The sequence below is a fragment of the Bison bison genome, unplaced genomic scaffold, assembly GCF_000754665.1.
Source record: "Bison bison bison isolate TAMUID 2011002044 unplaced genomic scaffold, Bison_UMD1.0 scf7180017864482, whole genome shotgun sequence".
Classification (NCBI taxonomy): Eukaryota; Metazoa; Chordata; class Mammalia; order Artiodactyla; family Bovidae; genus Bison; species Bison bison.
Window position 1 is genome coordinate 7520491 of NW_011495042.1, and position 13954 is coordinate 7534444.

Genomic DNA, 13954 nt, shown 5'->3' on the forward strand with positions numbered 1-13954 from the left:
AGGGACATGGCAGTGGGGTGGGGAGAGAAAGTGGGGAGCCCAAGGTGACCCCGAGTTCCAGGCTGCAGGGGGGCATGGCCTGCGGTGGCAGAGGAGCCCCCGGCGCCAGACAGCTATCCCCCTGGACGGTCCCCGCAGCCCAGACCCCCTTCCTCCCTGAGGCCTGCAAGGCAGCTGGGCCCGGGCTCAGTACCTGTGCTCCCTGGAACTGGGGTGCCCCGCCTGTCCCCGGAGCAGAGCAGCTGCCCTCCGCAGGGCAGCCTTCTCTATCCACTGGGCCTGGACTGAACACCGGGCTCCACCCGAACATGGGCCTCGAGCAGAGGGGTCCTGGGGTTGGAGGACCTCTGCCCTTGGCCCGAGGGGCCCTTCTGAGACCTCAGCGCAGGCACTTTCTCCTGTGCAGGCCGAGGGGCTAGGCCCTCCTCCCATCAGCAGGACAGAGGAGGGAAGTGGGCAGCCTTCTTGCTCCCAGTTCCCAGCCCACCTGGCCGACAGTGGGCTGACCCCCTAGGGCAGACCCCTGCCCAGCAGCTCCCGGCCCGACTGGGCCAGTATCCTTTCCTCCGGGACCAGAGCCGGCAGCCTGACTGCCGAGAGGACACTTGGCAGGTGGGAGAGGGGAGGGGCTGAATGGGGAGGGGCTGGGGGTCACCAGGGGAGACCACTCACCTCCCCCAGCCCAGGGGACAGTGCTCCTTCCAAGGGTCCCAGGGACCCGGGTCCCTGCTGTAGCTCTGACCTCAGCCCCAGCTGAAGACCACAAGGGCGGTGGGCCCAGACCCTGGACAGCCAGGCCCGTACCCTTTGTCTAAGCTAGACTGGCAGGGGTGGGGGGTGCTGGCGCTCTGACTGTGGCAGCAAGCATCTCTGCACGGAGGGTGAGACGGGGTGCCCTCCACTCGTCCCTGAAATGTCCATCCCCCCATCTCATGTCCGCTCCTCCCAACCTGCTGAGAGCCAGGGCTAAAGGAGTCACTGCTTTGGCAACCTGAGTGGAGAAGCTCTGGCCCCCAGGCCAGTGGCCGAGTTCTGTGGGTGACGGCCCCCACTGGTCCCGGGGGAAATGGGAGAGGCAGGGCTTGCTGAGGAGGAGCCGGCCGGTGCCGGGTGAGGGCTGGCAGTGACGGAAGGAGGGGACCGGTGGCCGCACAGGAGGCCCTGGGGGGACCTGGGAGGACCCGGGGCCCTGGCTGGGCGCCTGGGAAGCCACAGCCCACAGCAGCCTCGGGGGTGAGACGGGCCAAGCCAGGAAGCGCAGAGCTGGGGCGATGCTCCCAGGCCCCTGCCAGGGCCCACAGCCCTGGTTCAGGCCTCTGGGCCCCTCCTGCCTCTTCCCTCGTGGAGGCCGGCGCTGCCGTCGCACACCCAGGCCTCGGGACGGTGACCAGGCCTCCCCGTGGGCGCCCCGTCAGCAGCCACAGCCCCAGGTCTCCGCGACGTCCTTGCTGTCCAGCTGGATGTGGTCGGCGCCCTTCTCGCTGAGCCGCGGGCCGCCGTGCCGCACGACCAGCTCGGTGGCCACCCTCAAGAAGGCCTCCTCCACGTTGCTTGAGTCCTTGGCTGACGTCTCGATGGCACACAGGATGTCGTAGTGCTCCGCCAGGCCCTGCGCCTCGGCCAGAGGCACCTCCCGCAGCTGCCCGAGGTCCGACTTGTTCCCTGTGGGCAAGCGGGGGCGGCGGTGAGGCAGGCGAGCCTGGGCTCTGCCTTGATTTTAATCCCTCACCCCATCCTTGGGGCTTCCCTGGCGGCTCAGACGGTGAAGAGTATGCCTGCAATGTGAGACTTGGGTTTGATACCTGGGCTGGGAAGATCCCCTGGACAAGGGCAAGGGTATCCACTCCAGTATTCTTGCCTGGAGAATCCCATGGACAGAGGGGCCTGGTGGGCTATGGTCCCTGGGGTCACAATGAATCGGACGCGACTGAAGTCACTACCCCCTCGTCTAATCTCTTCCTTCTCTGTGCCAGAGGCTCGTGTACTTTACTGAATTTTTTCTATGAAATAGAAGCAGCAGAATTGGGCAAAAAGCATGCGGGCCCTTAGAGCTGGAGGCAGCTGCGGGTAGAGACACCAGCTTTCAGCTGCCTGCTGTGTGACCCTGGGGTGACTCACTCCATCTCGGAGACCCGGCCTGCCCACTCGGGACACCACCTTCTGCAGAGCAGCGACTGATGGACACGGTAAGCTGGCCCTGGGCAGGCCCTCCGTCAACTTTGCTGCTGTTACTTAGTTGCTCAGTCCGACTCTTTGTTGACCCCATGGACTGTAGCCCGCCAGGCTCCTCTGTCCCCGGGATTCTCCAGGCAGGAACATGGGGTGGGTTGCCATGCCCTCCTCCAGGGGATGGATCAAACCCAGGTCTCCCGCATCGCAGATGGATTGTTTACCGCTGAGCCACCGGGGTGTGAAGTTACAGAAACCTGGTCGTGGTTTTTTTTTTGGTAAAATCTCGTTATTATGTTTATTATTAACCCTCTCCTATTTTAGAGGGGAATTTTTAATCCTCTGTAGGATCATGGGTTTTGATGATTTTGCTTTTCTGATAAGAACAGTGCAGACCACAGCTGCTCTGAGAGCATGCCTCGGCTTCTCCTCTGAGGTCTAAGGGGATTCGTTGTATTTTAGGTAATCTGGTCAGCTGCTCCTTGGCCCAGTTTATGCAAGACTTTTTTTATACTTCTTGGAGAAGGAAATGGCAAGCCACTGCAGTATTCTTGCTTGGAAAATCCCATGGACAGAGGAGCCTCATGGGCTCCAGTCCATGGAGTCGCAAGAGTCGGACACGACTTGGCGACTAAAGCAAGCGGCTGACTTTCATAGTGTGATCACAGGGACAAGGGCATACAGGCGCTGCAAAGACCTGGGGTCCCTGGCGGGCCAGTGGCTAGGGCTCAGCGCGTCCACTGCTGGGGCCAGGCTTCAGTTCCAGGTCGGGGAACTAAGATCCTCCAAGCTGTGTGGTGTATCTGAAAAACACACACACACACGCCTGGAAGAAAAGCCCTACAACGTGTTTGATAACTGTACACGGCGCGGCAGCCAGTGTCCGTGGAGGGCGCCTGCTTGGCTCCTGATTTCAACAAACAGAAAAGAAAAGCGCACGTGGTATTCGTGACCTGACCCCAGGTCGGCTGGCTCGCTGTGCTAGGAGAGGCCAGACGTGGAAACAGCACTGCCATCATACGTTCTGAGCACGTGTGTCTTGTGTAGCTCTGGCTACAACATCCGGAAATGAAATGGCTGTGCTGGGGTCTGCCCCAGAGGACCGCGCGGGGCAGGGACAGAGGCTGAGACGACTGCAGATGGGACCTGCAGGTGGACCCGCGGTGTCTGCCGACCTGGGCTCACTGAGCTACTCCCTCCTCGAGCTTCTGTGAAATGCTCTGTGGGGAAGGTTTTGTTCTAAGTCCTGGATGAAAGGGAGGCATCCGGGCAAGTGGGAGGGCCCCCTTCCTGCTGGGGGGTGGGGAACAGTCCGGCCCAGCGCACCCACGCTCCAGCCCAGGCCCCTCTGCACAAGCCTGCTGAGAGGAACCAGCCTGAGGCCTGGGACGAGGGCCCCAGGGACACACGTGTGGGCCACAGCTTCCTGAGTCCAGGCCTGGAAGTTGACACAGGAGGAAAAGGCAGAAGGCAGAGCACGCCCTGCAGCAGTGGTTCTCAGGTGGGCTCGCCATGGCACCTGGAGCCTGCTAGAAACTCACGTTCACGGGCCCACCCAGACCTCCCAATCAGACGCTTGGAGGGTGTCCGACTTCAGAGAGACCTGGAGGTGGACAGACGCCCACCCAGACCTTCCCGATCAGACGCTCTGGGGGTGGAGGGGAGGGGTCCGATTTCAGAGAGACCTGGAGGTGGACAGACACGTGAGAAGCCCCTCTGCAGCGGATGACAGAGCAAGCTCCTGAACACAACCAGCCTCCTTCACGTGCTCAGGGGCTGCGTGAACTGGGGAGAAATTACTTCTCATTTCTGAGCCTCCTGACACAGGAGGAGCAGGCAGGGTTCTGAAAAGATGTGTGACAAAGAGGGAAGCAGCCTCGGCCGTGGTGCGGCCACGTGGTGACTGCCTCCAGGCCCCCTCCCCTGGTTCCTGCTTTGGGATGCAACTTTACAGGTGATTAGTAGGAACTGCATCTTCTAGATCACGTTCAGGTCCTGGCTCTGTGCCTGCCTGGCCAAGCTCTGCCCACCCTTCATTTACAAAGGAGACAGACAGACAGACAGCCGGCCTCACCGATGAGCAGCTGCACGATGTTGGAGCCCGCGTACTTGCGCACGTCCTCGATCCAGTGCGGCACCGACAGGAAGGAGCTCCTCTTGGTGATGTCGTAAGCCAGGATGGCCCCGTTGGCGCTGCGGTAGTAGCTCTGCGTGATGGTGCGGAAGCGCTCCTGACCAGCCGTGTCCCAGATCTGCAGCTGGAGAAACGGGGGCCCTGTGAGCCTGCAGGTGCAGGGGACCGGGAGGCCTCGCCCCCAGACCCACCCCCAAAGCACTGCTTCTGCAGGGCAGACCACCGGCAGGTACCGGACAGGACGTGCCAGGAGGTGGACAGGCGGAGAGGTCTCCTGACCTCCTGGAAGGCAGCTCAGCGGCCTGAGCAGGATGGGGCGGACCAAGGAGGGGCAGGAGCCCCACCCCCACCTCCAGAGTCCCGGGGGGCAGAAGGGTGGGCTCAGTGCTGAGGCAGGACGTGCACTGGACCCGCGTGGTGCCCCCTCTGCCCTGGACGCCGGCTCACTGCAGGGCCACGACCAGCACCTCCCCCGCCGTGGGGAGGCCCCCAGCCCTGGGGCTCTCTGCTTGGCCTCATTGGGGCCGGGGACGATGCCAACACTGGGACGGGGGCCTGGGGGAGGCAACAGGCAGTCTGCTCCTGGGGCCTCGGTCATCAGCTGACTCAGCCTGTTAACCCCAATCCCAACTCCAACCGCAATCCCGACCCCAAGCGCAGTGCCTCTCCCATGCAGGTCCTCGCTGCCCCAGCGCCCCTCAGCGCTGCAGGACAGGGGCCCACGTGGCAATCATCTCTGGCTCCTAGTAGGAGCAGTGGGCTGGTAGGAGGGACCCCCGGGGCGGGGGTCTTCTGTGCTGTACAAACCACAGGCCCCGGGGCCCTGAGAAGGACACCGGCTCTGGTCCAGCCCGAGCCGCAGGCCATCCGCTCTCCTCCGCGGGCACAGGCACTCTGGGGCCTCTCTGTTGGGTTCTGAAGGAGTGTCCGGGGTGGGGACAGACCCGGAGGCCTCGCACAGTCCTGTGGGCAGGGCCCCTAGCCTGGGCACTGTGCACGTGACCATCTTTTCCCGGGCCCACACGAGCTGTCTGACAGCTGACGCGCTCTGGGCTGTGACTTGCAAACCAGACACCCTGTCGGAGACTTCCTGTGTGCTCCGCAGGATGAGGGTCTCCAGGAAGCAGGCCCCGGGCACAGCTCACGCAGGGGTGATGCAAAAGGCGGGACCCTCAGCACCACGCCAGCCCAGGATCCAGATGACCAAGGACTCCCCTCCATACCCCAGAGGGGAGTGCAGATCACAAAGACAGAGGTCAGGCAGAAACAGGAAAAATCAACCTGGACAAAAGAGGAAGCCGGCAGAGTGTCTCACACTCTCAGAAACAGTCATCAGCATTTTCATTAGAAAAGACCCCAAAACGGTAGGAGCACACCTTCATTTTCAGTAGATGGAGCGTTTGGAAAGGAAAAAAAGAGATCTTGAAAGTTAAAAATATAAATGAAAAATGTGACGTAAGGGTTGGAAGACAAACCTGAAGAACTCCTTCCAAGTGAAACAAAAAAATGCAAAGAGATGGAAAAGAGAGAAAAGAAATTGTGGGAAGTAAAACAAAAGAATGCAAAGAGACAGAAAAGGGAGAAAAGCAGCTGTGGGAAGTAAAACAAAAGAATGAAAGAGATGGAAAAGAGAGAAAAGCAACTGTGGAAAGTAAAACAAAAGAATGAAAGAGATGGAAAGGAGAGAAAAGCAACTGTGGAAAGTAAAACAAAAGAATGAAAGAGATGGAAAAGAGAAAAGCAACTGTGGAAAGTAAAACAAAAGAATGAAAGAGACGGAAAAGAGAGAAAAGCAGCTGTGGGAAGTAAAACAAAAGAATGCAAAGAGACGGAAAAGAGAGAAAAGAAATTGTGGAAAGTAAAACAAAAAAATGCAAAGAGATGGAAAAGAGAGAAAAGCAATTGTGGAAAGTAAAACAAAAAAATGCAAAGAGATGGAAAAGAGAGAAAAGCAATTGTGGAAGCAGTCTAGATGGTCCACCGTCAAGATAGTAAGAGGTTTGGGGAAAAAAAAAAAAAAGTAAATTCAAAAAAATACTTCAAGAAAACTCCTCAGAACTGATTGAAAGGGCCCGCCGAGCAGACAGGATGGAGGAAGACAGACTCACACAAGCTCTTGGCTGCGGGACTCCGCGACAAGGAGGCAGAAGAAAGGGCCCTTACGCTTACAGGGAAGAAAAAGAAAGAAAGGAAAAACGGGTCTTGAGGTTTCGCACAAGAGCCACATCCCATTAGATATTCAATCAAACGATGCCTAGAATTACGAAGGGAGATGACCACCAGCCCAGAATTCTCCCCTAATCCCTACGAGTCAAGTGCGATGGTTTAACAAAGGCGTTTTCAGACACACAGAAAATTTACCTGCCACCCTTTCTCAGGAAGCTGCTGAAATCAACCAGAATGAAGAAAAGGGGACCCAGCAAATGGAGGACTGAACACAAAACAAAGAGAGGTGGGGGGCCCCCAGTGCGGGAGGGAGCTCCCCAGAGCCTCCAGTGCGGGCAGAGTCATTACCGGCGGCCGAAACCCCACTCCCTGAACAACCAGCAGACGGAGAAAACACAGAGGCTGCCGTCCTGGGGACGTAACCAGCAAGCAGCATGCGACCACGATTCCTGAGAGAAGCAACGCTCGTGGAGCGCCCCCATCACCAGCGAACCTTCGCCGGGGCTCTCCTGGCGACTGGACTGGCCGCAGGATGGGGGTGAGCGTCCAAGCAGGGCACGGTGGTCCTGCTGAGCCCAGGAGGCAGACAGCAGAGTCCTGAGCAGCTGATGCGGCTGGGATGGAGAGCGATGCAGTGGGTGGGAGGGCCCAGAAGCCTCGGAGGGCCCAGAAGCCTCGGGGAGGGGTGTCCCTGGGGGGTCCCAGCCCACGGCCCTGTGCAGCCGCTGAGACTCGAACCAGAGAGCGGCTCCTCTGGGGGTGGGAATACACCGGACGTGGAGGCTGAGCCGTGCTGGGGGGCCTTTCGGCACAGCCACGGGGAGGAGGCGCCCGAGGCCCTCGGAGTGACAGAGGTATGAGGCGAGACGTCAGGACGCCTGCGGCTACGTGAGGACCAAGGTGAGAAGCTGGCCTCCTGACACCTGCCCAACAAAGCCCGAAGCTAAGCTCGCGGTTTGCAGGCCAAATTCCACCAAGGTAAGAGGCTAGAGAAACACCGTCGGGCTTGCACCTGTCTGCCCCAACAAAAGACGAGGGCCAGACACACGTTCAAGGTGATCAGCCAGTCACTGAGTTGACTACAAGGACCAGAATCCGTGCTCTTCAAAAGAAGATACCACAACCCAGTCAAACAAGGTGTAAACCAGTGTTTCTAATATACAGTAAAAAAAATTACTATAGTGAAAAGATAAATAAATAATAAGGAAGATTGGACTCCCTAAAGAGAAGAGCGGTCAATATAAAATGAGGCCAAAATGGACCCAGTATTGGACACAAAGAATCAAAGCCATTATTTTCAGTGTAATCCGAGAATGTAAGGAAAATATCACTCTGAGTGGGCAAACAGGGAGTTTCAGTAGAGAAAGGAAATATTTTACAAAATATTTGTTAAAACATATTTTAAAAGGGTCAAAATTCTAGAACTTAAAAGTACAGTAAGTGAAGTGGAAAGCTCATCTACTGAACATAACAGCAGGACGGAGACAAAAGAGCATCAGTGGCTGGAAGAAATTCTCATAGAGACTATTTACTCTGAAGAACAAAGAGAAAAAAAAGGAAGAAAAACAGACAGAATATTGACCAAGATAAAATGATATGCTGGACCATAAGATAAGCCTCAATAAACCTCCAAAAATGGTATTCTCACAGAATATTCCTCTAACCACAAACGATCTAAAACAGAAATCAAGAACGCGCTGGGACAGACTTCCTCCAGAATGGAGCTGAGAGGAAGCAAGACAGTGAGGAGAAAATTACACAGCATGTTGGACAGATGAGGAGAGCCTGGAGCTGAATTGGTGGCAAAGAGACACCCAAGCCAGAACAAGACGGTCGGGGCTGCCAGGGGAAGCTAGGGAGCCTGGGAAGCAGAAGATAATCACGGCATGGTCTCCACGCCACACGGCTTAGCCCTGAACAGCTCTGACTAATTACAGTGTGCACACTCAGCCATCCCAGCAAGCACTCAGCGGACACCTGCTCCGAGTTCTAGGTACCACAGGAAACAGACGCAAATTCCTGTGGTCAAGCTTACCATCTCATGCAGGAGACAGATGCTAAGACAGTGAGTAATAAGGACATATATTTGCTTACATAGAAATACAGAATGTAAACAGAAGAGTTATTATAAAATGAGTAATAAAATAATCAGTAAGCTAGACAGTGATAAGGGGGGAAGAAGCAGGGGAAGAAGTCATGAAATACAGTGAGCAATGGCATTTCAGGTGGGAAGCCCTCAATGAGATAGCTGTCGAGCCACGACCTGAAGAAAGTCAGCTAGCTGTGCGGATGCCTGGGAGACACGCATTCCAGGGCGAGGGCGGGAAGTGCAAAGGCTCTGAGGCAGAGGCACAACTGGTGTAAGAAGCAAGAACATCAGTGTGTCTGGAGCAGAGTGAAAAGGGGGGGAAACAGGGCCTGACCGAGAAGCGTGAAGGGGCTGGAGTGTGCGGAGCCCTGCCTTCCCTGGGAGTCAAGGGGACCCCAGGGGCTTTGAAGGCAATCAGATCTGCTCTTTAACAAGATCACTCTGATGACTGCACGGAGGCAGATCAGAGCAGAGCACGGATGTAGGACGTCCCTGGTGGTCCGGTGGTTAGGAATTCCGCGCTTTCACTGCGAACGGTCCGGGTTCCATCCCTGGTTGGGCAACCAACGTCCCACAAGCAGCTGTGCAGCTCACACGAAAAGAGGGAGAGAGAGGACAGGAACAGGGGGACAGCTGGGAGGTCACGGCCGTAATTCGGGTAGCGGCGGAGGTAGGGAGACGTGGTCACCTGGGGTACACTGAGAAGACACGGAAAGGAAGTCAACGCTGATCTAATCAACGCTGCCGCACGCCTCTACTGGGAGGATGCAAAGCGTGTGTGTGTGAGAGATGGGGGCGAGGGCTGTGCTGAGAGTGAAGCCTCGTGTCCTAAAGTATAAAAGCGTGTGTGTGTGTGTGTGTGTGTGTGAGAGAGAGATGGGGGCGAGGGCTGTACTGAGAGTTAAAGCCTCGTGTCCCAAACCAGGAAGTCGACAGAAGACGCCTGTGCGTGGGGGAGGAGGGGCAGCAAAAGAAGCAAGAGGGAGACGAGCCGGAAGTGCTCAGGAGACCTTTGCGTGAGAAGCCTTGTGGAAGCATCACAGACACGTGTAACTGACGACAATTACAAATGAGTGAAAAACCAACACAGCCAGCTACAGGTTACGGTATCTGGGTCAGCCCACTCGTGAAATCTGGGCAGGGCTGGAGGAGGTATTTTTGGCAAGTAGGTCCTTCCTGCGGTGGTGATCTTGCCATCCTAGTTCTCTGCATCAGAGCCGGGGGAGGGACGAGCCGGGTCACGACGCAGCAGGGCCAGCCCCGCCCTTCCCAGCTTGGACTCTCAGGCTTCGGCATCAGAAAAGGGGCCACGAGGCTCTGCTGTGGGATGGTGGAGGCGGCCTGATCCATCCCGGGCCCCAGCGCCCTCGGCGCTCAGAAGCCAGGCCTGGAGCACCCCGCCCTCCAGACAGCCATGGACAGCTCCTCCAGCAGGCCAGGCCTGGGGGAGCTGTGAGAAGCGTCCCAAGTCGGAGCCACCTGAGCACCAAGCGGCCTGAAACCCGACGAGATATGCCACCTGGATGCGGGGCGGGGGGACTTGCGAGGGGTGTGCTGGGGGGCATCACACGGGGCCTTGGGGGCGTGGGCAGAGACCCCCAGCCCCACAGCTCAGAGGACATGGGCGGCTCTGGGGGTGTAGCAGCCGACCAGGGGAGGCATCTCAGCCTTGCGCTGAGTCCAGGCCCATCCTCCTGTCTGCCTGCCTTCCCGCACAGCCCTCCGCAGGGCCCAGCACGAAGGCACTCCTGGGTGTGGGGTCCCCTCTGCTTGGCAGCTCCTGCCCCTTCGTGGGGCTCACCCGCCAGGCAGGCGCCAGGCTCCCTGCAGATGATCTGGCATGTCTGTCCCCCACTGGCCCTAACACTCTGCAGCCTCCGCCTGTGTCCAGATCCCTGCCTGAATCGCTCCTCCCCAGACCCTCGCCACCCACCCCCGTGCCCCGCACCCGCTCCTCAGCGTCCCCACCGCCCGGCCTGCAACAGGCACGCAGCCCTCCTCCACGGTCTCTGTCCCTCCCGCACGTGGGTCTCCTGGGGGCAGGCGCTGTGTCTGCCTGGCTTTCTGCATGTACCCAGAACCTGCATGCAGAAGGCGCTGGATAAACACTGTGTCAGCTGGAGGGGCACCTGCCCACCGTCGAGCCTCGCCCCCCTCCAGCAGCCTGGCGCTGCGGCCTGGACTCAGCAAAGCTCCCCGTCGGGCCATTTGCATTCTCACGGAAAGTTTCACTACTCAGAGTGCAGAACAGGAGCAAGTGACCGAGAAACACCTGCTGAGCTGAAACCACCACCCAGGCACCCTGTGCCCACCCGGCGGGCGGCCTCCACCTGCACTCACTGGACGGACAGACCAGCACCTCAGGCTGCGAGTCACACCGAGCTCCCCTCCCCACCTTCCCAGCCAGGCTGTCGTCTCCCAGCCGACTTTGGGGGACTTCTCTGGGTTGCTGATACCCAGAGTGAAGGCCAGAGGCATTTCCGAGGTACAGAGGGTCAGAGTGAGGCCGGGTCAGGATGGAAGAGGGCCCCAGGTGGGGGAGCTGCCCACTCCAAGTCACCAGGGGCGAGTCACAAACAGGCGGGTGGGGAATTCAAGGGAAAGAACAGCCTCCAGGTGAGGGACAGCCTATTTTCCCTTCAAAGTGCCACCTCTAAGGACTCCTGGTTCCTACTGTGCCTCTGGGTCCCCACACTCGTGATGAGAATTATCATTGTCATATTTCCTCCTCCAGGAGAGACTGCATTCACCTTGACCTTTGGTGAACTCCTCCCGAAGCTTCTGGGTCACCTTGGCAGCGGAGCTCCCCCGACACATGGGCTGGGCCCCACGCCGAGCGGACCTGTCTTCTCCATGGTCCTCAGCCCTCTGCTCTGGACTCTGTAACAGCACGCAACATGGAGGATGCTGTCTGCCTCAAACTCGGGTGCCTTGGGGGCCAGGCAGGGACCATGAGATGAGTAGGATGGCTGAAAAGGATGCCCTGCCTAACACACACGCAATTAAAAAGAGAGTCAGCAAATCGCCACCACGCAGGCCACCTGCCTGGCGCCGGGTCCGCTCTGCACGCGGCGCCTCCGGGGAGCCAGTGGAACCCGGCCAAGGTCCTGCCGGCCATCCACCCCCGAGGGCACCCCCAGGCCTCCACATCGCCCGCAGGCCGTGCCCACCTGGCGTGTCTGTCCCCCACTGGCCCTAATGTGAGACCCAAACGAAATGGGCCTCACAGCGGGCGATCGGGCACAGGGCTGTGTGCGCGGGCTCCTGTCTGCCAGTCTGCCCCTTGCTGTCGAGAACGAGCTCTGGAGAGGACGGACCCGTCTCATCCCTCTAACCTGGCACAGAGCCGGCCCCGGCCAGGAAGGAAGCCCTCTGCGGGCAGTTCCTGTGGTCAGGCCAGCGGGCCAGGCGCTGCCCTCCAGGGAGGCTTCCCACAAGCTGCGGCGGGAAGTCAGTTCCACTTACGAGGTTACAGAAACCTAAGAGGTGAAATCAGCTGCACCGGAGCCGGTGTCCAACACCGTCCCTCCCGGTGGACACACAAGAGGGCTCTATCCCAGCAGGCTTTCCCCCACAGGACGAGGTGGGCGGGGGAAGTTCCTTGCTTCTTCGTAGCAGAGGGGACCTTAGAGAAATTAGTTCTCAAGCCAAAACTCTGAAAACTGGTCAGACGGACCCAAACCCGAGTCCCCGCGCTGCTGGCCGTGGTGTCCCGGGACGCGGGGGGCCTGAGCCGGGGGGTCTGCAGGCCCCTCCCAGCCGGCCGCTGTCACGTCTACCTCGGCCCCGGCTCAAAAACAGGCCTCAACCCAGAGGCAGGTGCACGCCAGGAGCACGAGGCCTCGAGGAAGACGGGGGACTTCCCAGGTAGCCCAGTGGCTGGGACTCCACGAGCTCAGTGCAGGCGGCCCGGGCTCCACCCCTGGTCAGGGAACTAGGTCCACGGGCCACACTAAGAGCTTGCATGCCGCAGCTAAGATCCCACACGCCGGAGCCAAGTCCTGGCACGGCCAGATAAATTAAAGAGAAAGGAACCCCTCAGTAACTGTGGTCCAGCCTCCTCACACAGGGCCCAGGGAACTGACTTGGGGACCGGAAGTGACCCGCCCACCATCTACTGGAGGCCGCCTCTGCAGGCCTCGGGGATGAACCTTGTCCCCCACACACGGCGACTGCCCGTGCATCCTCATGAAGGCCCAGCCTGCCGAGAGCCAGGACTCTGCTTTTACAGTCGGGCCTCTTCTGGGACCAAAGGCCTCCTGACAGTATTGGAGGCTCCGCTCCAGCGGCTTCTGACCCTCCAGGGTCATCAAACCCACCCCGTGATCCAACATCGGGAGACACGGACACGGTTTCCCCGGGAGACCACTTCGAGAGGGACCGATCCTGGAGACACATCTAAGTTCCGGGTTGCTGCCTTTGGCACAAGCTGTGTGCAGGGTCACATACCTGGTCCGTGGCTGCTCAGGCCTCTGCCTGGGGCAGCAGAGGAGGCCAGCGAGGCCAGGCAGGGAGGGGACAAGCCTGTGGCCCAGAGACGGGCCTGGGTCACTGCCCCAAAGCAGGCCGAGAGGCCCCTGACTCCCAGCACTGGCTCGGTTCTGCTGCTGTGCGTTCAACACGACAGCATCTCGCAGGCCGTTCTAGAAGGCAGGCACGTTCTTCTGTCCACACTGGCCATAGGCGCCCCTTCTCCCAACTCATCTGAATTCAGCAGGATTGGTTTAACGAGCAGAAGGCATCAGGAGGTCGACGTGACACCGCCAATCTAAGAAAACGTGAAACGCAAGTGATGCGCGTCGGCCTAGATGTTACGTTGCTCCCAAACCTTTCCGTGCGCGACTGTGCGCCAGTGTCTCTGGCAGTGCCACAGGGCATGCAGACAGCAACAGGGAAAAGGCGTCAGGCGAGGTTCTGGTTCAGGCCTGCCCACACGGCCTTCGTCTCCCCGTCTGCGAAATGGGGTCTCACAGGGCGGCAAGGACCACGTGGAGCAGAGCGTGAGAAGAGAGGTGGAAACTGGGAGGATGGGGGACGGGGCGAGGGCTGCCGGGCACCACACAGTCCCTCTTGCCCAGAGCCTCTGGAGAGAGCCCTGCGACACCAGCTCTGCAAGGGTCGCACAGGCCGAGGGGAGGAGAGAAGATCCGGACGGGCTGAAACCACGCCGACCTCAGCTCCCACCGCTGATGCTCTGCTGTGCGTCGGGTCCTTCGGCCTGGGGTGACCAGGGAACAGACCAGGCAGCAAAGCCCCCCTTCCGGCGTCTCCCCACCACACCTGCTGCCTCGGGACTGGCAGACCCCTGGGAGGCGAGGTCACTCTGCCGTGAGCATGGCCATCACAGCACCCGGAACACACTTCCTCAGACCAGCAGCAGGGCCCAGAACCCTTCT

The 13954-nt window shown here is 59.2% G+C and overlaps 1 protein-coding gene across 1 annotated transcript in view; it reads right to left on the reverse strand.

Moving 5' to 3' along the window:
- Positions 1 to 1129: 1129 nt before the first annotated feature.
- The window catches only part of RAB43 (RAB43, member RAS oncogene family), a 22337-nt gene continuing 9512 nt past the window's right edge, over positions 1130 to 13954 (reverse strand). Inside the window, exons 5-6 of the mRNA XM_010862533.1 lie at positions 4244 to 4427; positions 1130 to 1662 (exon numbers count right to left, since the gene is read on the reverse strand). Coding sequence (XP_010860835.1) covers positions 1412 to 1662; positions 4244 to 4427 — 435 coding nt within the window. The 3' untranslated portion in view covers positions 1130 to 1411. The remainder of the gene's footprint in view (positions 1663 to 4243; positions 4428 to 13954) is intronic.